This window comes from Podarcis muralis, chromosome 6 (assembly GCF_964188315.1).
Source record: "Podarcis muralis chromosome 6, rPodMur119.hap1.1, whole genome shotgun sequence".
Lineage (NCBI taxonomy): Eukaryota > Metazoa > Chordata > Lepidosauria > Squamata > Lacertidae > Podarcis > Podarcis muralis.
In genome coordinates, this window is record NC_135660.1 from 42,865,633 (window position 1) to 42,892,786 (window position 27,154).

The 27,154-nt window shown below is 44.3% G+C and overlaps 1 protein-coding gene across 4 annotated transcripts in view; it reads left to right on the top strand.

Annotated features, from left to right (window-relative positions):
• KCNIP2 (potassium voltage-gated channel interacting protein 2) overlaps positions 1-23,628 on the top strand; it is a 106,461-nt gene extending 82,833 nt beyond the window's left edge. For 3 of the 4 annotated variants that reach the window (XM_077930157.1, XM_077930156.1, XM_077930158.1), the window contains exons 2-8: positions 13,695-13,819; positions 14,835-14,904; positions 15,465-15,535; positions 17,529-17,636; positions 17,780-17,884; positions 18,613-18,675; positions 18,887-23,628. In XM_077930157.1, coding sequence (XP_077786283.1) covers positions 13,695-13,819; positions 14,835-14,904; positions 15,465-15,535; positions 17,529-17,636; positions 17,780-17,884; positions 18,613-18,675; positions 18,887-18,934 — 590 coding nt within the window. In that variant the 3' untranslated portion in view covers positions 18,935-23,628. Of the gene's footprint in view, positions 1-12,371; positions 12,475-13,694; positions 13,820-14,834; positions 14,905-15,464; positions 15,536-17,528; positions 17,637-17,779; positions 17,885-18,612; positions 18,676-18,886 lie in introns of all 4 variants that reach the window. The other variant, XM_077930155.1, reaches the window with a different exon arrangement.
• The last annotated feature ends 3,526 nt before the right edge of the window (positions 23,629-27,154 follow it).

The following is a 27,154-nucleotide window of genomic DNA, read 5'->3' on the forward strand; positions in this document are numbered from 1 at the left end:
ACAGTCACCCCTGGCTATAAACTTAGCAAAGAGACAAAACCAGAAACACATTGCTATTAACATAACCAATAATCTGTTCACGACCTACATGGTAACATTGATACTTGGCAAATGGGTACGGGAAAATGGGTCACATAGCAGAGAATGGCAGAGTTCAAGATCACAGAGAAAGGGAGTCTTGTCAATAAACCCACACTAGCCTGGGGAAAAAATTTAACGGCCTGCTGGGGCTGGTAGAGGTGTGGTGCAGAACTCCATACTTCTTGCAGCAGCCTGTTGTATTTCTCTGCTGGCTGTGGAGCAGGGGGCTTCCCTAATCCTCTGACAGCCCACTTGGTTTCTGTGGTGGGTGTATTCTGTGCCTTTTCTAGCAGCCCTGGCAGTTGCCTACATGCATAAAGGAAGGGCATTCAGTGTTAGAGCATCTGCCTTGGATCCAGAAGGTCACAGGGTCAGTCGACAACTCCTGGTAGGGCTGCAAATGTCCCCTTCCTGAAACCTCAGAGAGCTTCTGCCATTTAGTCTAAACAGCCCCGAGTTAGATGGACCAATGGTGTGACTCAGTAGAAGGCACCTTCCTGTGATCCTATACAGTGTCTCTCTATAATGCTTCTTTATTTTCCTTGTGCATGAAGTGTAGGTGCCTCTGATTGATGCCTCTGATTTGCATTTATGGTATCTAATCAGAATATTATGCCTATATAGGTACGTCCACTAAAGAATAGAATACCATGACATGTCCTGTTTTGCTTTGTCCAGCATAATGTTTGGTTGCTTTGTGGTTCTCCATTATTTGGTCTTGTAGGGCACAATAATGACTCGAGAACTGCATAGAGAGTCATTTGTAGCACCTTTGCAGGAGCACAGGAGCAGGCATGTGGCTAGAGGTCCCTAGTCCTCCACAATTATTTATCTATCTATCTAGTGCATTTGTCCCCCAAAAGGCTCCTAGAGTGGTTTACATACAAATAAGATAGTCCCTGCCCACAAGCTTACAATATAAAAGGCATGGCACACACATGGGGAAATGGACGGGTAGCAAAGAGGGAAAAGCAAACTCAGGTGCCAATTCCTAAAGTTAAATAGTTCAGGGACAGGATGTGCCAGATGGAGCTGGTCTTTCAGCAGAGCTGATGGGAGTGAGCCCTGCTTCTCATTTCTTCCACAACCACTTTGTAAATGGTGTAAGAATGTAAGAAGAGCCTGTTTGACCAAGCTAGTGACCTATCTAGTCCAGCATCTTGTTCTCCCAATAGCCAGCCAGATACATATGGGAAACTTGCAAGCATGACCTGAATTCAAGAGCACTCTCCCCTCCTGCTGTTTCCAGCAACTGGCATTCAGAAACCTAAGGCCTCTGATCACAGAGGCAGAGCACAGCCATCATAGCTAGTAGTCACAGATAGTGTTATTCTCCATGAATGCATCTAATCCTCTTTTAAAGCTGTCCACATTGGTGCCCATCGCTGCCTCCTGTGGGAGCAAGTTCCATAGTTCAACTGTCAACCTCCTGAAGAAGTACTTTCTTTTTATCTGTTCTGAATCTTTCGACATTCAGCTTCATGGGATGTCAATGAGTGTAAGGAGAAAAACTGCTCTCTATTCACTTTCTCCATGCTACACATAATTTTATAAACCTCTCATTCACCTTTTCTTTAAGCTAAGAAGCCTGAAATGCTGCAACCTTTCCTCATAGTGGAGTTATTTCATTCCCGTGATCAGATTGGTTGCCCTCTTCTGAATCTTTTCCCAACTCTACAGTATACTTTTTGAGGTGAGGTGACCAGGACTGAACACAATATTCCAAATGCAGTCACACCGTAGATTTGTGTAACAGCACTGTGATATTTGCAGTTTTATTTTAGAGTAGTGGGAGAGGGGAACTTCCATAGGCTTAATTAGGCCTGCCAGGCCTCACATCATTGGGCCCCTCAGGCCATTTTGGCCATGTCACACCCACCTGCCAAGGTAAAAGATGACTGGACCAGGCCAAAAGGGGCTCCTGAAGTTCTGCCAGTCAGCTGATCTAGTAGCCTGCCATCGCTACTAGGTCTGTGGGAAATCCTGTAACTCAAGACAAGTTCCCTAGAGTGCCCTGCTCAAGACTGATACGGTGTTGGGAACTTGTGAGAGGAATTCTTATGTGCCATTTCCCTCCCACAAATCTTTTTGTCATCCTTGAAGCAGAAATGAGAACGTACCTGTTCTCTTTGGCCTATATGGCTCTGCCCTGGTCTCCACCTTCCCACCCAGCAAGTACATTGCTTGAGGGCATGAGTGAGGATCCATCCCTGTTTCCAAGCTGATCCTCCGGCCCTTGCCTCCCCCTCCCTCTGTGTGTTATTTCTGACCACAAAAGTGCTCCCAGGCCAGGCACTGCTGCATCATGCCAGCTGGTGAAACAAAATCCCCTAATGGTTTGCAGATATTAATGGATGCGGCCCTGCAGTCAGCCCCACTGCAGTCCATGCTGATCATCCCTGTGTCTATGCCAAGCACTAGACTGGCTTTTTTCTGGCCGTTGCCCAGCATAAGAAAAGGGCAGGACAAGGTAGGTGGGAGACAATGAATCCCGAGATGGTGCAGGATGGCGAAAGCAGCTTCTTTTCGATTTGTTGTCCTCCCTTGGAAAGTCATTCAATTCAGAGGCACCTGATTCCAAGCAAGCCTCTCTAATGTGAGTGCCAGGGCAGTCTATGGATTATTATTCACAGTGTAATTAATGATTAGCAACTCTCCTATTCTCATGTCTACCTCATTTTGTGAATGTGTGTGTGTGTATATATAGTGGTACCTCAGTTTAAGAACAGCCCTGTTTATGAACTATTCGGTATACGAACTCCGCAAAACCGGAAGTAGTATACCACCGAGGTACCACTGTACACACACACACACACACAAAATCACACAGACTCACAAAATGAGGGAAACATGAAAATACACACATACACAGATTTAACATTTTGTAATTCTGTGCTCACTACACAACAAGTGTGGAGAACTTTTGGCCCTCAAGTTGTTACTGGACTACAACTCCCATCAGCCCCAACAAGCATGGTCAACGGTTCAGCAACACCAGGAAGGCCAAATGTTCCCCACACCTGTAGAACACGTAGCTCTTTTTTCAAACTCTAGTAAGACCGTTACTCCTTTTGTTCCTAACGGAGCAGAGCCCATCTTAAGACTGTTTCATTCTGCAGCTCCCCCCTCGTTCCAACCTTGTTTTCTTTTGTTTAACATTCTGAGAAACTGTTCTGGAGAGATCAAAAACTTGCTAATTATTTTATGGCATCATGATCGGTTCTAATTAAAGTATTGTCCTACTGTGGGTTTTTGATTCCCTCCCATTTTGTGAATCTTTTGGTGATTGTTATTTTAATCTTTTATTCTGCCTCTCCTGCATGGGTACAGCATTTCCTCCTGTCAAACTAGTCCCCTTGGAGAGCAGGAGTTACGGTAACCCTCCTTTAGTCTCCCGCAACCAAGTTGTGATTGTTTAAGCAGAAGTAAAATCAGTCCAGGCCTTCTGCATTTCAGGATGATGCTCAGTGGGAAGGAGTTGGTGTTTATGTATTTCATGATGATGTTCTACCCAAGGAATATTTCCCCTCCCCCAGATATTTAAAAACCTTGTTTCTGCTATTAGACTTTATATACTATGAAATGCCACAAAATGTAAGATTCAAATACTTTTAAAAAAGAAAAACTGAAAAAGAATCCTAAAACTTTAAAATTATGGAGAGAGCAAAACTGAAAAGCCCCTCAAATAATGTCTGTTTACCATTAATAAACTCTTACATACATAAGGTGATCATATGCATGGTCCTCTATCCGAAATATGGAAAGCACAGTCCTCTATCTGAAAGTTCTATTAGAAGAGCCGTCTGGTGCAAGTCCATTTAAAGATAAACAACTCTAAGGAGGGGCCTTGAAATTTATTCTGCCTGGCCTGCCCCCCTGGCAGTGTAATGCACACAGAGGAAAAAGCTCTGCTGGCATTGCAGTATTACTGGGTAAAGGCTAAAATAAAGTTTGGCATTGTGCGGGCATAAAGATGGAACAGGGTGAATTTGTCAAAGGAAGGTCTGGCTCAGTGCTAGGGCTCAGTCTTGGCTCATGAGAACTGCTGAGCACTCAGCAAGGTGGCTGTGAGTGGAAGCTGATTGCACAGAAACACTGACCTTATCCTAATGAAAGCTGTGTTAATGGATACAAGGCTTTGTGCTTTATAGACTGAAATATGTTGGATCTCTTTGATCTTTAATTGTGGAAGAGTGCAAAAAAAAAAAAAAAAGATCTGTAGGAATTTCCCCCATCCCAACCCCAAGTTAAAAATGGCTTCTCTTGGATGGGGCCTGATAATACCAGATTGTTAATGATGGGATTGAGCCCTTGGCTATAATCCGTATGAACAGCCCCACTTTCTGTTTCTCCTGTGAGCGCTGGCTGAAAAGCAGGCTTACTGTACCATTGGTGGAGCAATGAAGAAAGAGCTGCACCACCTTTTTCTTTTCCCATCCATAACTGCACTGAATCCAAGTGTTGTGTCCTCTTCTCTTTCATTGTCCAGCTTCGCTACCTATGCCTTTGGGGGGGGGCATAGGCAGGAACATTTTCTCTTACGTTTTGTGGGGGCTGAGCCTGGGGGTGCAACTGTAACCCAAGAACAACTAACATTGTCTTAATTAATAGACTCAGCAGGTCTTTGACTGAGCCATGCACAAGTTGAGATTGTTGTGGTGCCCACAATCCAGCCTCTTAAGAATCCATGCTTTCATTACAAGCCCAATTGCTTGTTTCTTATGGCTGCCAAGATAAAGTCAGAATAATTATTCAATGGATTAGGCCTACGGTCCAACTAGTCCTGCATGCTCCCTCCAGCAGTGCCCAGCCAGATGCTCCTGAATGTGATGGAGAAAGTAATCCACTTTTCTTTGTCCCCATCTGTTGGTAACCAATCTTGACTATTGGGGGTAGGGGTTTCCTTTGTTTGATCCTGTGTCTTGTAGTACTTGATAAGAGTTACATTCTGTCCTGACTGCAATCCTTTTAAAAAGCTGGTGATCATCATTACTGCCACAGCTGCTGGTTTCATGGGAGAAAACATTTTCTTGCAATAACTCAGAATGAGAGTTTTCCTAGTCCAGGACTTTTATTTTAAGAGTTTGCATAGCATACATACTGTCCTATGCTAAAGCAGTGGTATGTGTCTTGAACTTCATCCTGGTTGCCTCTGTCATGAACTTTTTTGTATTTTGGCTTCATGGATACCCTGACATGTATTTTGTGCGACACACATTCATTGGATGGTACCAGGGATTGCAGCTGATGTTGATGGCGTAAGTGTTGAAGGCAAGAAAACTCGGAAGGTGATGGCTTCACCTCTTATGCCTGAAAAATTCCTTTTATTTATGATGTACTAAAATGTATAGGAAATGGATAATGTGCATCTGGTAGAGAGAGCTGTAAAACTGAAAGATCCCGTTTCATATCTTGTCTCTGCTGTGAAGTCTTAGGGATGGCCTTAGGCAACCCTCCCTCTCTCAGCTTCATCTACCTCCTTGTATAAAATATGGAGATTATATCACTGACCTACCTTACATGACTGTTGTATTACAATACAGTGTGTATGCAGAGTGTTCTGAAGACTTCTAAAGTGCTACCTAATGCCAAGGATGATCATTATTATTTCAAAATAAAAAAACTTTTTTTTTGGGGGGGGGGAGGACTTTTCTACCACCTTTGAATGTATAGATATGCTGGTGCACATCTTCTGTATTTCATTCATGCTGTGAAACAGTGTCATGTGTGCAGACTTTATGACTGGTGTTTCACAATGTGTGGTTTGACATCATTTGCTTAGAAAGACATCACTGAGCCTACAAGCAACATGAGTCTACTTCTTAGCATTGGGGGTGGGCAGCAGTGAAAAGAGTGCTTTATTTACATATCAGTTTAAGGATGTATCCAGAAAAGGAGACACATAGAAATGGTTGCAGGCGGCCCCTTATATTTTCAGCTTGCTTTTCCCTTTGTTCCTGCCAATAACCCATGCAACTAGATGGCCTGCACATGCTCTAGAGCCATCAGATAGGATGTTGTCCCCGTCTTTGGTGTATACGCTTTCTCTGAGTGCTATTTATATCCCACCATGCCGGTAACTCCCTCCCTTAACAACCTTGGCATATTCATGGCCCTTCAAGGTGGAATGTGGTGTCCCCTAGTAGTTTGGAGAGGTGGTGCCATCTGCTTTGAAGCCTTGCTGCATCATCACAGGCATGCTATGCCAGGGACTAATGGTGTTGGGAGAGTCATCCTTGAAACCCACGGTTCTTTAGAGCACCATCTTTACTACTCTCCACAAACCCACAAAGGTGCTGACTCATTGGTGGCCCAAAGGCTGCTGCTCTTCTGAGCCTTTTTAACTGGGTGGGGGTGATGAAAAAGCTGGCGTTATTGATTATGGCTCCTGAAGTACCGGCATCAATAATTCAGAAGAGCAGTTGGCAGGAAACGGAGGCCTCAGAGTGGGGCAAGGGAATGTGACAGCTTGGAAAGGGAGCGGAGGAGGAGATAAAAGCCTGGCCAGGGAATATTCACACGTAATCTAGTCTGAGATGGATGTTGGGCAAAAGTGCAGATTGAAATTGATGAGTTGATTACCCACACTGGGATGGATGGGCTCAGTTGTGGATCCTGAGAACCGTCTGTGGGATGAAAATGTGAACAAGGGTAGTGATAGGCAACCTCAAACCAGAGGCCCCCCAATATAACCCATCCATTTTCTGGAGTAAGTAGACCTGAAGACTCCATGTTGCCCATGTGGCATAAAATTCAGCTTGCATGCTCACAGTTTCCTTAAACATGTTCCTACCAGATTATCTGTGGAGCTTCTGGGTATGTCGTGCTGCATCATGAGCAACAGCTTCCTCTTGTGGCATCTGTTGTAAAATCCTGGAGAAGAGGGACTCTGAGCTGTGATCCCAAGTTCAATCCCCCACATCTCCAGGTGGGGCTGAGATCGTCCAGTGCCTGAAACCTGGGAGAGCCTCTGCCTGTCAGTGTAGACAGTACTGAGCTAGATTGACCAAGGGCATGACTCATTATAAGGCAGCTTCTTATATTCCCTAGGCTCTCATCTTCTAGGGGACAGTTGAGAGTCTAAGCTTGCCAAACATCCCCCTTCAAATTATGTACTACAGAATACATGAACCAGCAAATGTTGCAAGAACAGCAAATCGTCTTTGAGATCTCTCCATCCTGCTCACTCAGAAGGGGAGTTTTCACCGTAATGATGGTATCGGCTCTTATCAAAAACACTGAGCTTGGTGCTGAAGAGCCAAAGTAATGCTGAGAATATTAATATAGGATGGTGTCTGCACATCCTCGGTCTGTTCCCTTTTGCTTACTCTGAGATTGAAATGTTCTGGTTTTATCAGCCTCTCAGCAGCAGGTTTGTCTTCCTCGTCCTCTGCACCCACCTTAGGGGAAATAGTAGCAAGCCTGGTTCTAGTTGCTAATCTTGGCAATCCACTGGCTGCCGTGTACCTCCCTGTCATGGCAGCTCTTCCAATAAGTACATTGTCCATATTGTCAGTGGTGCCACACTCCTTTGGAACATGAAATTATCTCCTGCTGCACTTTCCCTTAGGCTACATCTAACATTGTAAAAGAATATATAGGACATCTCCTGCAGCTCTTAAAAGGCCTCTGAGCTGCCACCACCTGTTAGTTCACTGCAGAGCAACAGGGAAATACCAACTACAAGTCATTATCCATGTTGACGGCTCTATGCCTTAGTTATTTAATTATATCTCCTGGCATTCCAGTCTCTCTAAGGTTCGTTCCTGAAAAAAAGTATAGTAAACCAAAGCAGCAGAGGCACAAATATGGCCTTTTCTAAATGGCCAGTGACTTTCATGGAGGAAGGTTAATAAAGGGATACTGCAAAGATACTACAAAGAATCTTTCTTGCAACCTGTGCTGTCTGAGGATGGAGGGAGTTGCAGTCCAAAACACCTGCACAGCACCAGTCTGGCAAAGGAAATCAGTGCCTGGTAAGTGTCCCTGTGCGCGTTTCCGTGTGCGGCACTGGTGCTGACTCACCAGTTGCAGCTTCGTCACGCTGGCCACGTGACCCGGAAGTGTCTTTGGACAGCGCCGGCTCCCGGCCTCTTGAGATGAGCGCGCAACCCTAGAGTCGGTCACGACTGGCCCGTACGGGCAGGGGCACCTTTAAGTGTCCCTGAGGAAAGAATTCCACAAGCAGGGTTCTATTAACCAAAGGTTCTACTCTAGTGACATGTAAAGGAGGGCTTTTGAGATGGATCTTAAAGACTGGGGCAGAGTCTCATGGCAGCACATGAGCCTTCAGATTAGATATCCTGGTTCCAAGCCATATGGGAATTTATAGGTCAAAATCAGCATCTTGAATTATGCAGAAGAACAAATTGGAAGCGAATGAGCCTCTTTTTTAATACTGGTGAGATTTCTTCTAATCAGCTAGTACCAGTCAGTAATCCAGTTGCCATATTCTGAACCAATGGAAGTTTCTGAGTGGTTTTCAAGGGCGGCCCAATGTACAGCTTGTTACAGTAGCTGAATCTGGATCTTACTAGGGCATGGATATCACCAGCTGCGGGAATAGTTTAGGTTATTCTTATATCTTCTGATTGTGGGACTAGAGATATATAATTGGTGAAGCAATGTTTAGTTCTGCACTTAGAGCCATGCATTTTTCTTTTGTCCCAATTCAACCATTACTCCTCTTCCCTTCTAAATTTCTCTCTCTCAGTTGGAATTGCTATATATTAGCTCCACCTGGTAGCTGGAGGGAGAGCATACATATTCAAGTTTTTATTCATTATATGGATTGTGCTTGATTTTGCAAATCAAGTTTTGCTTGATTTGTTTAAGTTTTGCTTTATTACAGCTTTATATATCTTTTGGTGTTAGTTCTTTCTGAGTGAGGAGAGAGAAGTTGTTTGATTTGGCTTCCCTGGATGTTTTAAATGGGAAAATGAAATTGCAGTGAGAGTAGGCACCAAGGACAGCTCCAAAATTTGCTGTGTGCTTTTTCCCAAGGTCTAGAAGTCTGCATCCTTCCTTCTCCTTCCAGCAGATAGGTGCACACAATCATTTAAAGTTCTGTAGCCCCCTCATTTTTGACTTTCAACAGAGGACTCTGAGCTAATTGTCTTATTCTGTGTCTTATTTCAGCTGTGTATGAAATGCTTCCAATACAGTATAGCCTTAAATTTGCTCACCTATCTGTCTGACAACCTTTTCTGGGGTGAGTTGCATTTGGGGGACTGGCCATAATGTGACCACAACAATGTATTCATTGGAATAAGTTATTGGAGCCAGTGCTAATTCATATGTAGCCCTGTGTGCAGGTACTTACACAGACTTTGTTCCTTTTGGTCTCTTGTAGTGAATTCTGGCGTTTTCATCCCAACTTCCTTTAAGCTTGTTCAGAGAGCTGTGGTGAAATTGGGTGATACAACACTGGGCAGTGTTATTCATATGACTTGTTTGTGTTCATCCTGAAAGGATGATTTAGTTCTGTGGAGACTAAACCTGTGCTTCAGGTTAGAACTGAGGCAAGATGTGAAAGTTTTCTTATACAGTTTAGGATCCACAACAACCAATGAGAAGTGGGGGGGAACGGCACAAATAGGAGTGGATCAGACCTCTATTCACAATAGTGAGAAATAAAAATATGCTCTACTGGCAAGAGAGGCAGTGTGTATGATCTGGAGCAAGTTGCTCAGGATAAAGATATACTTGCTTCCTGGGCTGATTTATTATTTATTGTGCATCTAGAGGCTATTTTCTGTAGAGCACGATCATAAATCTATGTGATCATCAACTGGAGCAAATGTTCCCCAGCCTCCCTAGTGGGTGTTTTGTGAAAAAGATGGGAGTATGTAGCTTTCATGTTGTGCAAAACTCCCATGTCCTTTTGCAGTCTTTATAGGTGTGCTATGTTCAGTGGATCATACAGCAGAGGGGGGGAAGTGTGTGAGAGAAAGTGAGTGACTACCTTTTAAAGTTACTCTTTCTTGTGAAATTATTATCTATGGCAATGTTCAAAGCTGCCCAAAGAGCAGGTGTTGAAACAAAATGCTCAAAGCCAGGAGAGCAAATAAACAACTTTATTGCTTCCCCAAACCATCTTTCCTTTTAAGTGCATGTTTGACTGCTGTGTTCTCACTGTTCTTACTGAAAGGTGCTGCTGTGGGTTTGGTGGTTTGGGTTCCCTTCCTTCCTGGAAGCGTCTTTGCACCTGACCTGGTCTGGTCTGAGGCAAATGTCCCTAACTGCTTGGCTGTCTGGGTCATGGTGTCTCTCCTGTATTGCTCATCTCTCTAGCTATTCCTGTTTGTCTCCATTTGTCAGTCATTGCCACTTCTTTTCTATAATGCTCAGAACATCCTTGCAGTCATGAGTCATGCATGCACACACACTTGTACACAAGCTTAAAAGCAGCAACATTTAAATTGACCTGAGGAAGTAAATAGGAAGTAATATTACAATGGTGCTAAAAAAAATTCATTTCTGGGCAATAAAAGGTGAGTTTATCTGATATCTACTGGCCTCAGTAGCAATCTAGTATAACTGAGGCTAGCAGAAATAATGCCTTTAAATTTTTGTCCCATTACCCCCACAAGTAAGTATCTTGGTGTGTGCTGCTGGACTACAACTCCCATCATCCCCAACAATTGACCATGTTGGCTGGAATTAATAAGAAATAGATTCCAATAGCGTCTGGAGGGCAATCAGATCAACAACCCTGGTATAAAGCTATTCTCATGCATTCTCCTTTCATACATTCTCCTATCAAAAATTAGGCCACTTCTTGGCCAAAACATCCAGGTGAAAGAATAGTAAAACAACTGACATCAGACATCATAACATAGCAAATAAAATCACCAATAAATCCAGCAATAAAGTGAGAAATGGCAGAAATTAAGTATCTATTAGTAGTCAAGTACAGGAATACCTTCACCAGGCATCAAAAAGACAATGAGAGTTGGTGCCAGCAAAGTGTCCCTGGGAAGAGTATTCCACATTACATGGGTGAATTCACTGGGAAAGCCCTGTCTTCCCTATCACCACTCATGGAGAGGAAACAAGACCTTTCTGGCCCCACATTTGCAGTGATGATGGGGAGACCTGCAAAGCTCAGAGAACAAGGCAACTGATACCCAACACACAAAAGGTTACAGCCAGACTGCAGTAGTTGAAAAACTCTTTTATCAAGGGGAAAGTGTTTAACCTTTTTGTAAAAAGAGATGAATTTTGGTGTGCTATAGAATGACATTTTCTTCCAAGCCATTTTTACCAAGGTGTATAAAAAGGTTTTTTGGCAATAGGATGGCAACCATGCCAACCTTTACAGCTGCCTTTCATCCAACCCTCCTGTCTGTTTCTGCACACATTCCATGTCTGCACCCTTCATTTATTCCTCTGTGGGCTGCAACCGCATGCTATGTTTTAATTTGTACAGCTCAGCTTTATACCTCATTTGTCTTAAAATGCTGACCATTCTTACAGGAACTTCCTTCTCCACGCAGCCTCTGCTGCTTTCCTAGAAGCAGGAAGAGGAAGGTGCACATCTTTACTCCCAGCCATTTTCTCCTGAAAGCTAAGGGTGGAGCCTAAAGCCCTCATTCACCTGCTCTGAGCTATCAGATCTAACTCTCATTTAGAATAATAGAATTGTAGAGTTCAAAGGGACCAGGAGAGTCATCTAGTCAACTCCCCTGTAATGCAGGAATCTTTTGCCCAACATGTGGCTCAAAACCATGATCCTAAGATTAAGAGTCTCCTGTGATACTGACTGAGCTGCACATCATGATACAGCCATCCAGGGTATCATGCTGGAAAATGCCATGTCACTCATCCATTGGTGCAGCTGATTTCTTGGGGCAAAGAGTGCACACTTAAACACCTGGATGCAGTTTCTTTGGCCCTCCCGGTGTTTCAACTTCCTTTGGGTCAGGCACAGAAAACCTATGGACCTCCAGATGTTGCTGGACTCCAACTTCTATAAGTCATAGTCAGCATGGCCAGTGGTTGATGGGAGTCCAACAACATCTAAAGGGCCACAGGTTCCCCATCCCTTCTTTGTGCCGAATTGATGCTCAGTGGGAGCATGCATGTGCTTTAGAAGAGTTGTGTCATTGTTGGGTGTACTGTGACAGTGCTGGATCCATTTCCCTGTTGCATTGAAGCCATGCATGACTGTATTTCCGATCCATACCATGTCTGTTGTGGCTGGTGCTTAGGGATCGGGTGTGGGTGGAACGAAGGGTGCCATCATATGTTAATGCTTCTCCTGGTTGGCAACTGTCATTTCTTTGCAGGCAACCCACCTGGCCACGCTAAAAAAGCCCTGAAGCAGCGGTTCCTCAAGCTGCTGCCCTGCTGCCGTCAGCCCAAATCCATCCCCTCAATCAGCGAAAGCAAGTGACACTTTATCCCTCTCTGTGTGTCTTCTCTGTTCTGTGACATCATTAACTCCCAGGAGCAGGGGAAGTGGGATTCCTTCTGTATAGTATTTATATAAAATACTTGTATGCCACTTTTCTCAAACACCAATCCAAAGCAGTGTATTATAAAAGGACTGTGAGGGTGATGTAGGCAGGGACAAAAGGGAATAGAGGAGACAAAATGTAGGCTCTCTGCCTCAAGCCGCTAATTGTATATGGCTGCTTTGTGGATGAACTTGTGTCTGGAATAGCTGTCTTCTCCAGCTTACTACTCCAGTTGACAGAGCTCAAAATGAATAGGAAGACAAAGGACAGCAAGGTGGGGATTTTGTCCTAGAACACTGGAGAGGGCAGGTTGTATGTGGAGGCAGTATATTTAGCCATCATGACAACAGCTGATGCATCTCGTTGATTGATTACTTATAATAGTGTGTTTGGGTTGAGTTTGTGTGTGGTTCCAATTAAAACTTGCTTCTGCCTCAGTCAATGCCTCTGTCACTTATTTGATGCTGTTAAGAGTTTGGTTTCCTTGATTATGGTGAATGGGCCTGACATTATGAATTTGCCTACCTAGCAACTAACATATTTTTGAATCCAAAGCAGCATTAGTAGTTCTGCTGCTTTTCATAAGAATCTTTCTACTTCCATTATCTCTGCTTGTATATCAGTAAGTCAACAGAAAATACAAAAATGCCACAAGCATTTCTTTCTCCCAAAGGAAAGTAAACCTGGTAGTACTAACCCTGGTCTTCTCAATGTGCATTGAAGTGAGGAGTGCATAACACTGTTCACAGCCTGTGTCCATGGAAGATGGTGTAAATCAACTCTTATCTCTGGTTCCTATCCAAATTGGTCTGAATTTAATACTTATCGTTTCCCTTGATGCAGTATTGGGAGGGGGGTATTAATGCATTTCACAAACAGGGCTCTATCCTGAATTGACCAAAGCTCTCTAAACCTCCTCTAGGCCAGGATGATACTGCAGCACTTGATTTCTGGCTGTAATCCAGGTGTGAGATCTTGCATCTAAAGGTAGTTCCACAGAGTACATGCACATGAGATGGGTCTATTTGTGCCAATGCAGGGTGGGAAAGGAAATTCAACACCTCACTTTGAAAAAAAATAATTCAAGGAATGCAGGTGGGATGCTTTGGTTCTGTCCATGCTATACTTTTGAAGCCCTTTCTTTTCTTGCAGACAGTGTAGAGGATGAGTTTGAGCTCTCCACTGTTTGTCATCGGCCCGAGGGCCTGGATCAGCTGCAGGAGCAAACCAAGTTCACCCGCAAGGAGCTGCAGGTCTTGTACCGAGGCTTCAAGAATGTGAGTTGGAAAGAAACTCCCCTTGCTGCTGGTGCACTTACAAGCTTGCTTGGGGGCCATTTCTTTTCCCTATACTAGGCTTTAAAAAAACAAGTACAAAACTTTTGGAGAGAAAGAAAGAGACTGTCCTTTTCCATATTGTTGAAGAGAGCATATTTTAAAATATCCACTCACTACACATCAAATTTGCAATTTGTAACTTACAGTCACAAAAACTATAACTATAATGAAATCCTCTTTTGTGACTATAGGCAGGCACTTCCAACACACTGCCCAGCCAAAGTGCTTCCCATTACTCAGGAACAAAGATGGAGCGTCAGACTTCTTGTATGGCTCCAGTAAGCGCTCTCTCTCTCTCTCTCTCTCTCTCACACACACACACACACACACACACACACACACACATTTCCCCCTTGAGTGTTTATACAGCAGCACACACCACTAATTCTCATATAAATGAAATTGTACCAGCACTTTGACATGGGGTGGCATGCTTCTTTCTGCTTTTGAACCACTCATCCCTCCTAGGCCAGTAATGGATGCCTCCAAAGCACAGAGGGATTTTCTTTGTGATGTTTGGATGCCAGAAGAATCCAGCTACATGCTATGATTTCCTCTGAGCCTGGGGAGGCACCCTACACAATAGCCCCCTCTTGCTATATCTTACTGGCTATATTCTGCACTCTGATTGGAATTTCTTCCTATATTATCTCAAGTGTAACCACCAGTAGATAATAAGGTAATGCTGCTTTCTGCTTTCAGAAGCATTTGTTTTACTTACGTGCTTACTTACACACACACACACACACACACGTGTACAGTGGGATCACCCGCAGCCTGAGAGACACTGCTCAAGTTTTCCCCTAGGAGGTGATCTGCTTTCTGTCATTGGTTATGAGAGTCAGCTCTTCAAAGTCCTCTTTGATGACACACCTCACCACACTGGCCCTACCCTGGGGTATTGTTTAGACTAGCTCTTCCAAGGTGAACTTGTCTGCACTTTTCCATTTGACAGGAGTGCCCTAGTGGCATTGTTAATGAAGAGAGCTTCAAGCAGATCTACTCACAATTCTTCCCACAGGGAGGTGAGTGCCACTCCCAGCTGAGATCTTTTGGAGGAACTGGGAGGCCAGATAAGGACAGTGAGTGGCTTGGCGGCTGCTAGAAATAATTTGGGATATATTCTTGAGGGCCTTGGCACAGTCATCTTCAGCTGCCCATAGCTTCCCTGCCTGCTGTGCCAAGCACAGCTCCTTGCCCAAGAGAACGGTCCATGACACATCTTTGTAGTTAAATATGGCTTCCTCTTTGCTCAATTTTAAACAGGCTTTTAAGACCATTTTACTTGAACAGGCTTTTCTTGTTAAGTGCCAGGACTGTTCTTTATCATGATAATATGTTTTTATTTGTAAGCTGCCTTGAGTATACTTTATTAGAGAAGGACAGACAATAAATATTGCCATAAATAAATAAGATATCTGTGTCTAAGGGGAAGCAACAATAATTTCCTGGCACTTGATAAAGTATTTCCAAAAGCTGCAGCTATAGTCACTTTCTCTGGTTGTTCTCTGCCTGCGATTCGGTTGGTTTGTTGACATCTGGTAAAAGGCCTCCTAATCATTTACTGTGATGCACTTCTTTTCAGATTCCAGTACATATGCAACTTTCCTTTTCAACGCATTTGACACCGACCATGATGGCTCAGTCAGTTTTGAGGTAAGATTCTACATGCAGTTATTTTTGTTGTTGTTTAGTTGTTTAGTCATGTCCGACTCTTCGTGACCCCATGGACCAGAGCATGCCAGGCACTCCTGTCTTCCACTGCCTCCCGCAGTTTGGTCAAACTCATGCTGGTAGCTTCGAGAACACTAGCCAACCATCTCATCCTCTGTCGTCCCCTTCTCCTTGTGCCCTCCATCTTTCCCAACATCAGGGTCTTTTCCAGGGAGTCTTCTCTTCTCATAAGGTGGCCAAAGTATTGGAGTCTCAGCTTCAGGATGTGTCCTGCAAGTGAGCACTCAGGGCTGATTTCCTTAAGAATGGATAGGTTTGATCCTCTTGCAGTCCATGGGACTCTCAAGAGTCTCCTCCAGCACTATAATTCAAAAGCATCAATTCTTCGGCGATCAGCCTTCTTGATGGTCCAGCTCTCACTTCCATACATCACTACTGGAAAAACCATAGCTTAAACTATACGGACCTTTGTTGGCAAGGTGATGTCTCTACTTTTTAAGATGCTGTCTAGGTTTGTCATTGCTTTTCTCCCAAGAAGCAGGCGTCTTTTAATTCCGTTGTATGTTATTTATACCACAACTTTTATAACAAACCTTGACTGGGTGTTTCACAGAATAAAAACAATGCTTCTGGCATTGCAAACAAGCCCACAAAAAGTAGGCTTACAATATTGTTTCTCCAGCAGCCCACAGCATTTCTAAGCAGAGAAGGACACTTCCCTCTTCTTACAGCCTACTTGGTTTCTATACTGAGTGCAGGAGAGAGATGGAACACACAGTCCCTCCACCACTGCTCACCTGTGTGCAGTTTTTCAGGTGTTTAAATTGTGTACTTTTATCACTGATGTGTATGCTCCCCTTTGGGAAGAAGGGCAGGATATAAATTTAATTTTTTAAGACATTCCTTGTCACCTATGAGTACCAGATGACTTCTTAAATACAGGGTGGTAATTCAGTAGTAGAGCATCTGCTTTGCATGCAAAACAACCCTGGTCGATTCCCAGCATGTTCAGGCAACACCATGCCCTACAGCTCCACTGATCCTAAAATCTCACAATTATTTCTGCACTTTCAGTCTATGCACCTAAACCCTGCAACTCAGGTCAGTAAGGCCACCTGGTAGAAGTGCATGGACCTGCCTTTCTGAGCTCTTTGCTAAGTAGAGTGAGGGCAAATGACATAAAAAAACACAGACATCCTACCTGAGGAAGGCATCTTTCCCACTGTCTCCAGTGAACAACCACAACAGCTTTCTCTCTCTTACCTATTGATTTTCTCAAAAGTTTTGTGAACTTTCATTTGTGTGTATTTATATTTCTCTCCTCTCAAGTACACTCTGTAGATCTTTTTACTTCAAGATTCAAGCTTAGGGTGGGTAGCAATAAGTTAAAAAATATAAAGTAATTATGTACTAGATATCTGAAACTTCTTCAGTCTACACACTTAAATAAAGCCAATGGAATGGCTGCCCTAATGGAAACAAATTTAAATGAATGAATGAATAAATAAATGTTATGCTGACAGGTTGCCTGAGAATACTTCACCATTTTCTCTTGTTCTAATTTCAAATTCTGTTGTCAAAAAATAATCATGAAGGTTGAAGCAGGAAGATCAGCAGGAAAGCTCTTAAGTCAGGGGTGAGGAACCCTTCCGATGTCGTTGGGATTCCAGTTCTGATCAGCCCCGGGCAGCTTGGCCAATGGGATGGGATGATAGGAGTTGTAGTCCAGCAGCATTTGGAGGGTCATAGGCTCCCCACCCCTGCTCTAGGGTATTAAACAATCAGATTCTCAGTAATTCTTTACCCAGGTGGGTTTTTTTTACTCTGTGAGTTGCTCTTTGCAGTTTGTTGCCATTGGGTCCTCTCCACATCCCAGAATCTGCTTTGCTTAAATCTCAAGCCTTCATGGCACTTAAGCTAGACTTGATTGTTTCTTCACCCCACCCCAGCCTTTTTCTTTTTCATTCCCCTGCAGGATTTTGTGGCTGGCTTATCCATTATTCTACGTGGTACTATAGATGATCGGCTCAACTGGGCCTTCAACCTCTATGACCTGAACAAAGATGGCTGTATCACCAAAGAGGTACATATAGAGGGAGATGGAGTCAATGGTACCAGAAGATACTGCGCTCTCCTGCTTGTTGTCCACTTTCTTAGGAATCTCCTTCAGCCCACAATCGAGTTCTGATTTCTGCTGGCCATTCTTTTTGTGCTCTTGTCTTGCAGGAAATGCTGGACATAATGAAATCCATTTATGACATGATGGGCAAATACACTTACCCAGCCATGCGAGAAGAAGCACCTCAGGAGCATGTGGAAAGCTTTTTCCAGGTGAGCCTTGAGTCAGGACATTTCCATGGGTGAAGAAGACCCAGTGAAATTAATGAACATAACTAAGGACCATTCGTTTCAATGGGTCTACTCTGAGTAAACCACAATTACTACTCCATGTCAGTATCCTGTAGTTCTACAAAACCTTCCCATCCCTTGTAGTTGAGTGAGTGGGTTATTTTAGTCAAGATATTTGGGTTTGCCCTCTTCCTATAAAAGCCTTTCCATCTTGGCACCCTCTAGACGTTTTGGATTCCAACTCCCACCATACCTGCCCAGCATAACCAATGGCCAGGGATAATGGGAGTTGTAGTTCAACACATTTGGAATGCAAATGTGTGCATTTGGGTACAGAGTCAACACAGAGTAGAAAACTCAACAGGGTTTTGTCAGAACTTTAAGCTTTCCCAATGGGCACTCTTCCTTCCTCTTTCCAGTAGAGGCAGCATCTCCCATCTCTTACTGTTATGATCATAGTAGTGGACCTGTTTGCAGCACCAGCCCACTGGTGTTTCCTTGGATGCTTGCAAGATGTCATTAGTGAGGTAGGGGGCCATTCTCTGCCAGAAATGCCTTTGAAGCTACCTAGAAGCTGACAGGTTCCCTGACCAGGTCTGCCTCAAGAATGTCCTTCCTGGCTGTGGGTGTTGTAGTGTGCCTGAAGCTGCTCCTAGGAAACAGATGTTACTTTGCCTTTAATTCTCATATCCCTGGTTCTTGCATTTCAGAAAATGGATCGGAACAAGGATGGAGTGGTGACTATTGAGGAATTCATTGAGTCCTGCCAGAAGGTAGCATACCCCTGTTAGAGAAGGGTGGGGATATTACATTACTGTCAGTGGGTACAGATCACTGCTATTTTTCTGCCATGCATAAAAAGGGGGTGGGGTTGAAAAGGTCCTTTACACCCCCTATATGTTTGGGGGGGGTGGAGGGAGTCAAAGCTGATAATCAGTTCTAGGACTTCTTAATTATTCTAACTTGTCCTCTTTTCTTTGGCAGGATGAAAACATCATGAGTTCCATGAAGCTCTTTGACAATGTGATCTAGTGGGCCACTACTGGAGCCCAGACCTTCACACACACTCCTGGGGCTTCTCTTCTTGGTGTATCCCTCTGAGGCATTCTTCTCTTGGCTGTATGGACAAAGCAGCCCCTTGTCCATGCTGGACTGGGAGACATTTCTGGAGACCATGTATTCGAGATGCAACTGGGGGAAAGTCCTTGCAATGGGAACCATGGGGGTGGGAGGGAGCCTTTGGTTGGGTTGGACCAAGGCCCAGCAGGGGGAACAGCCTGACATCCACAAGCACTTCCTCTGGGCATTGAAAAGAAAAAAAACCCCGGATCAACCTGCTGCCTCCCCTTGGAAGCTGCACTGCCCTGTCACCAAGTAGTATGCCCACCCTTTAGGGCCTTCCAAATCACAGCAACCCCCGACCCTTCACTGGGGTTCCAAGCAGGTTTCACACCACCAAACGGCAGTGCAACAGGTGATTGCCAAGGACTTTCAAAGGATTTTGTGTGTGTGCAATCTTACCCACTGCCTATAAGGAGTGGACTCCATCTAATTTACACCAAGGCTCTCACTGCAATACCCTGAGGCTTCCAATTGGGAGATAAATTTCCCAGTGCCAAGGTAACTTGCAATCCTGGCACTAAACTCTGGGGGAGAGCTGAGGCAAAGAAATAGAGAGTGAGTGGGATTTTGCTTTGTGGTTTCTTTTCTTTGCATCCTCAACAGGGAATGAAAACTGTGTGCCACTCACAAGAGGCAGGTACAACACAACCTTTAGCTTTCATTTACAGATCAGGAGGGAGAGGTGAATTATGCTTGGATTCCCATGGCAGAAAGTACACTAAGCTTGATCAGAGCTTTTCCTTGCATTCCCCCCCCCCATAAACTGTCATGAAAACAGGGGTAGAAGTGGTGAGGACATGTCACTAGAAACATTTAAGTGAGGATGGAATCTCTGAGACTGGGCAGGGTCTCTATGTGGCCTGAGATAATGATAATACTATCTGGTACGCAGCTCCAACAACTGAGGGCCATACAGAAAGTAGGTGTCAAGAGCTCAGACATCCTTCAGTGAGAAGAAACTCAGGGTTCAGCTAAGGTTTACGGGTGACGGTCTGGCATCAACCAAGGGTATGTTTTGTCCTTGAACTAAGTTCACTGAAAGATAAAAACACGACATAGCTCCTTGACTTACAGTGATCATGGTCAATGGAAGAGGGCATGTGTGAGAGTAGATAAAAGAAAATCCTAGGAATCACATTAGAGGGTGGGGGGAGCTTTGCTGTTTCTTCCCTGTGCCAACTATCTCTTTAGCTGCTGCTCATCTCTCTGTGATGCTTACCCGCTTTTCATGTTTTATTACAAATAAGCCCTTGGGTCATTCAGAAGCAGAAACAGTATGGGCAACCAGCATCTTCAGAGTGTTTATGAATCTCCAACAGAGTGCCAGGTTCTGAACAGAGCACAGCAGCAACACTGTGTCTATGTAGAGGGCTTACAGATCACACTAGCTGGCCAGGACAAGGATACTGTAATGGGTCAGAGATTCATAATGAGCAGCGGGAGTGGACTAGCCAGAGAAGCTGAAAATGTAGGTCTTGTGGAAGGGCTTAAATTGGAATAAGCTGTTTGATGCATGGAGGAAAGAGTGGCATGGCAATATAGGAGACGAAAACTGATGAAAGAGGAATTGTGCAAACTGCAGAGGCCAACATGGAAAATAAACAAAGACAAAGAAAGAGAAACTTCCTGTAACAGAGATATTAAGGGCTTAAAAAGAACTAGAATCTTGAAGCTGATTCTAGTATGACAAGACCACTCAGATTAAGGCAACGTATAGGAAAGAGACAAGGATGATACTGAATAGGTTTGGGGGTTTTTTGGCCACACAAACAGGTACTGTATCCCAACGAAGGCAGAAAAGTGAGGGAAGAGTTAGCGAGCCAGAGGCTGAGGTACTCAACAGCAGGCAATATCTAGATGGCAGAGATGAACACCCTCTATCCTGGCCCTGCCTAGCATCCCCTTCAGTACACAAGCTAGTTCTACCAATGTTCTTAATATCTTACCCACAGCCGTAGTTTTATCCCAGCACTTAACTCCGCTCAGGCTCATCTCAGTTATTGTTCCTGCACCCTAACAACCAACCCTATACTTTAGCTCCCATCTCAGACTACAGTTGCAATCTTGAGTAAGCACTTAGGCACTTGGCAGTCTAGAGCAAGATTCAAAGACCCACAGAAATGAGTTTCTTTGTTCTGTGGTCTGAAAGTGGAATGTATCATTCAAGAGTGTGTGAAGGACAGGAATTGGAACTGGCCAGCTCAGGATTTTTAGCTATGCAAACAGACTTCCATGTGCACTGGAGCCCAGCTTTGGCTCTTCTCCTTCCTGAGGCTGCCATTTCAGTTCTTGCCAACCCATCATGCCAGCGCTTAAGGGTCCCTCTTTGTGTAGTTCAGATGTGTTTTCTGCTAAGGATCAAATCTTGGAGATTGGGAACAGTTTGGCATCTACATGGTGGTTATTTTTATTTAAATTTGTACAATGCCTGGACCCATAACCACACTATGTTTTTAAAGTTCCTTTACCTTGGCTTAGTTTCTCCTCCCCATGCCTCAAAATGATTTTAACAATCCCATCCCTGTATAACCCTCCCCAAGCCTGTCCCTTCCACACATGCATTCTCTTCAATGAAACAATTTCTAATCACAAACATCCTCCTACCATCTTGCACTCCCATCTTCCATCCAAGAAAGCCTGTTTCTGTGCACAACACAACAGTTTCCTTTCTCCTGCATCTCTCCCATCCTCATTCCTCACCAGTACCATCCTATCTGGCTTATCTCAAACTTAAGGGTTTACACTAGTGTTTCTTACCCCTTAAGGCCTATAGGAGAAGCTGGAGGGGGGAGGAGGGGAAGAGAAGAGTCACACCCAAACTACCCTCCGTGGCTATTCATAACCAGTCAGAATAGTATAGTAGTGCTCTGCTACCCTGCAATTGCTCACAGGGCAGCTTCCAGTATAAAAGTTGCCTACTGTGGTATATGTGTATGTCTGACACCAGAGCATGTTCTAATTGCCATCCTGAAATCATTGATATGGCCATAATGTGTATGGTAGATCACTTTCCCTTGTACAGAAAATTCCCATGCTGCCATTGCTAGGAATATCTTGTGGTGATGTAGAAACTTCACACACATCCGGGGAAATCCACACTTTATGGTCACTGCATGAAGCAGCCATAATATTTAAACTGGCTCTGTTAGCTGTGGATGGGATGCAAGCCACATGGCTGACAGCTGGCCACTGCTGAGGGAACTACCCTCATCAAAGATGAACAAGTACCTGGCTGGTATGCAAAGTTAGCACTACCCTTATAACACCGCCACTTCCAAGTGTGTCTAAAGTAGCCCTGTGCTTTTCCTGATGGGTCTTTATGCCGGAACACTCTAGCAGAAGTGATTGTCTCACTTTACTAAGAACCCAGAGTTGTTCTTCAAGAACAGAGGTGACAATTCAAATGCCTTCCTGGTTACAAGCAAGTCAGGGTGGAAAGTGCTGTAATCAGAACTGGGAATTACAATTAGTCCAGACTCAAGACTATCCTGCTCTCAGCTACAGGCTGGCTTCTGGGGCTGCATTTTCAAGAAGGGCCAAGAGCATATTTCCTCATACTGTCAGCTACCAAATAAAGATGGGTGCTGGTGAGCCCAAGTAAATTATAAAAGGAGGTGCTTTATACCGTGTTAGGCCAATGGTCCATCCAGCCTGATACGGTCTGTCTTTTCCAGGTTTAGGCAGAATTCCTTGCTTCCAGAGATAGCTGCATTCAAGATTAGTCTTCAAAATGCAGCTGTGGCCCACTCCCATGAAATATTGATAGCCTTTCCCACTTTTCACTGTGTCTGTTATCAGATACAGCCATAGCTCCATTAGAAACTATGGTGGGGAGTTGAGAGTAAAGAAACACCACATAGATTACTTCCCCATACACAGTGATCTTCCACCAGCCCAGATATACTCACCTTTAAAAAGGGCTTTTATTCCCTTTCTGACAAAGTACTTCACTATTCCAGGGGATTTTGCATTTGAAAAGTATGTCTTAGGCTGCATACTCAACATCCATTCTAATACAGAGAATTTGTCCTTCTGACACCCTTTAACTAAACTGTCACATTTGTAGTAAGGGTGGTCAGAGAGAGAAGATGGTGAATTTACCCACCATCACTCTTTTAATACATGTTTATGGGTAAAGTGGGGATTTCAATCTAATTAAGAGCATTACAGAAACCAGGTTATTCTAAAATAATGAACATAAAGTAGGAGGACATGACCTTTTCATTCAGCGTTACATTGGTTCTATTTAGAATCATTCTCCGATTTTGCAAAGCCCATACCCTGACCCATCACTCATCTCCTTGCAGATTGTTCTTTTGTTTGAAACATCTTCATCCTGTCTGTTGATACTCCTAACCTGATGGCAATCCCTATGTGGGTGGGGCCACTGCTCCACTCCTCACCTATACGCCAGCTGCATATTTCTACCTGTGCTCTCACAACAATCACTAAATCAGGGCCAGATGGCCCATTCCCACTGCACTAGTGGGGCACATTGAGCTCTGCTATCAGCTTTGCATTTTCAACTCTGTATATTTTGTATAATAATAAAGATCAAGTATGACAATAAAATGCAACCACAATGGCTATGCACAAACACCACAGCCTCTGCTGCTGTTTGCTTTCCCACATATCTTCACAGGGAAGTGCTGGGTACTGCATTCAAATGGGTTGTGTGTGCCTCCCTTTTACTCTTGATATTACTGTTAAGGCTAGCAGGGGCTGTACCTTCATATGTGCAACTACTACTGAAACATCTGCTGTGGTTCATCTCTGTGTCAATATGAAGTATTCAGACTCTTCATCTGAAGTCTTCCTTCAAAAGTGCAGCAAACTTGCTTCTGGTCAGCTGTACAGATGCCACATAAAGAGAACCCTCCTTAAAAGTTGCTAGAGGCATTGATTTTCCAAGAATAAAATGAGGACAAATGAAGCAATCAAAACAGTATCAAAGTCTGGGTAGGGAGCTGGCCCTGATTTTATACCTAGTGTAGCATCAGGCTCTCCCAAGTTAGGTGCTGCAAGATTGCCCCCCCCCCCCACAGTTGGGAATCTGAGGTGAGATACCCATGCAGTGTAACTTTCTCCCAGTTCCAGTCACTACACAGAGGCAGATTAAAGTCCAAAACAGTTTACTGCTGCAAAAGATCAGGCCTCAGTAATACAGTTCCAGATGTTGACATATGCATGCAGCTTGTAAGCTTTGCAAATACAGATACATACAAGTAGAAAATATCTATGTTGCTCCAGCAATTCAAGACATAGACACAGACTCATCGACTGACTGATGAGCTAACATGCCTTAATCAAACACACACACACACACACACACACACACACACACACACAACACTGGGCCATAGCAACCGGCTTTGCTAACCTTGCATCTGTTGGCTTATCTCAGACATGGGGTGATTTGTGGCCATGAAATAAATTAATGCCTTCATGTCCATTTCCTCCAACATTATCCTCCATAAATTTGTCTAATCCTCCTTTAAAGGCATCCAAGTTGGTGGCCAACATAGCCTCCCATAGGAGCAAATTCTATAGTTTAACTATGCACTTGCATGAAGTGTTATTTTATCTGCCCTGAATCTTCCAACATTCAGTTTCATTGGATGTCCATCAGTTCTACTATTTCACCAAAAATGCATCTGTGGCCTGCCAAGGTCAATGCTGCAGCTTTTGGAGGACTGGTCATGCCACCTCTGGGGTGGGGAAGGTTGCAAAATGGAGAGATTTGCCTCTCCCCACCTCTTGCATGCACCCTTATGATCCTGAAAGAGCAAGGGTCCTAAAACACAAATCTATAAGCAGAGTGCCATCTAGTGACAAATGGATGCAACAGCAGCACCCTATAACATTCACTACCCCTCCTTCTTGCATACTAAGAACTCAGCAGAAAGTTGAAATGGGTAGTCACATAACTCTCTATACCGTGGATGGGGAAGCTGTGCCTCTGCACATATTGCTGAACTCCAACTTCCATCAGCTCCAGTCATCATGGCTAGTGGTCAGGGATGAGAGCTATAGTCCAACAATATCTGGAAAGCCACAGGTTCCCCATCCTTGCCCTATGGTGTGAGGAGTCATTTTCCAAGAAGAGAATAAAGCAGCTCAAAATTAAAGAGGCTCATACTTTTGAGGAACAGAAATCATTGATGATGTGGTGTGTCTGGTACTAACACAGAGAAGCTGCCCAAAGTACCAACAACTCTAGTGCAAGTGGAGAAAAGAATGTGGCTAGTCAAAGCTAACAGCATCAATCAGATCTCATCTCAATTGTAACACAGGTTTTTCTTTTATTTCTGAGACAAAAAGCCTCACCATCACAGAAACTTTTGATCTTTTGATGAAGTTGCTTGTTTCTACACATCAGATTATGATCAACCCTATCTGAAGCCTACAATGATACATAGAAAAAAGCAAACAGGATGCAAGTATTTATTATTTAACAATATGAAAATGTTAAAGCCAAGAAGACATAAAATAAAGCAACAGCAAAATAGATTTTAAATTCTATGAAAACCCCTATGAAATTCTAGACCATCCTAAGTATTTGTAGTCAATTCAATTTTTTTTAATGACTAAAAATTAAAAGAAGCCTGCTACATGGAAATTTAGTAGGTAAAGCTTTCCTAGAAACAATGCTTTGCCTGTACAATTTCTGTATTATCACTGAACGGCACCAGAGCAGGCACAGCAAAAATGTGGGACCTAAACTTTTCCCCGCTAAGATAATTTTTATGTGTCTGCTCCTCAAAAAAGAAACTAGATTTTGTATTATCCTTTCACTATTAGCACTTAGTGTTGGGCAACGTAAAAGTGTTACATATGCAAATAAAGCAATGACAACTGTACAGGAAAGCAGCAATCTTTCCTCAGTAAGGTTTGTCAACAGACCACTGTTACTAGTCCAAATATAAAGCTGTACTCTTGCCAAGTAAGCAACCCTGAAAAGCTAGCAAAAGACCAGCTCGGTCCAAAACATGCCAGATTCTGTCCTGGCTCCTCCCCTCACCCATCTTGTCCTCTCACTCACCAGACTCTGTACTGGCTTCGCCTGCATCGGGTGCACCCTGCTCTGCCAGAGAGGTGGCATTTTTTCAAAAGCGAAACAGAGCAACCAAGGGAATACGTCAGTCAAGCACATCTACCGACATTGGAGATTATTGTTCACCCACTGGAAACGGGCAGGACTTTTCCAGGAGCAACCCAGGAGTCCACTGGTCCACTTCCTTTTAAGAGGGGTTAGGGTTCTACAGGGTTTCAGACAGACACCTTTCCCAGCTCAGCCTGTCGGTGTCAGAAATGGAACGATATGCCTACAAACCGTGTACTCTGCCAATGAGCTTGCAGCCCTTTCCCTGTTCGTTATTTACTTCATTTTTATCCAGCTTTTTAGCCAAGGAGTTTGGACAACTCAAAGCCTCACACACACTGGGGGGGGGGGGGGGGAGCCGCCAGAACAACCCTGTGAGGTAGGCTAGGCTGCGAGAGTGACTAGGAATGTCACCGAGCTTCGTGCCTGCGTGGGAATTTGAAGCCAGGTGACAGTTCAAACCCTGCACCGCCTTGGTTCGCTATTCCTGCAGCCGGCCTCTCCCCAGAGGTGAGAAGCGTGCTCTGAGGCGCGCCCAGTTAGCTACCCCTCAGGTCTACGGAGGCCCCAGCCTAGAAAAGTAGGTCAAACCTCAAGGCAGCGGACCACAAGCTCCTCCTCCTCCACAGATGTGCAACGAGGCGGAAAGTCGGCGGTTGAGAAGCCGACCGCTTTCGTGCGCCTACGCAAGACTCCGCCCCTTGCGCAGCGTTTAATCAAACAAACCCCCCGTGGCTACGCTCTGCGCTTGCGCCTTAACCCCGCTACTTTGTTTATTTCCCCTCCCGCGTGCGCAGTAGCCTCCTACGGGGTCCGTTCAGTACCTACGCATGCGCTCCAAGGCCGCTGCTCAGAGCTGCCGTTGCTCGCCTGCGCAGTGGGCCGCGATTTCGTTTTCGCGCGTGCGCATTGACACGTCCCTCCCCCGCCGACCCCCGCGAGACATGCGCAGTAAATGCCCTGCCTGTCCCTCGCGCCTGCGCGGTTAGGTAGTTTTCTCAGCCACCCTTCCCCCACGTCCTTTTCGT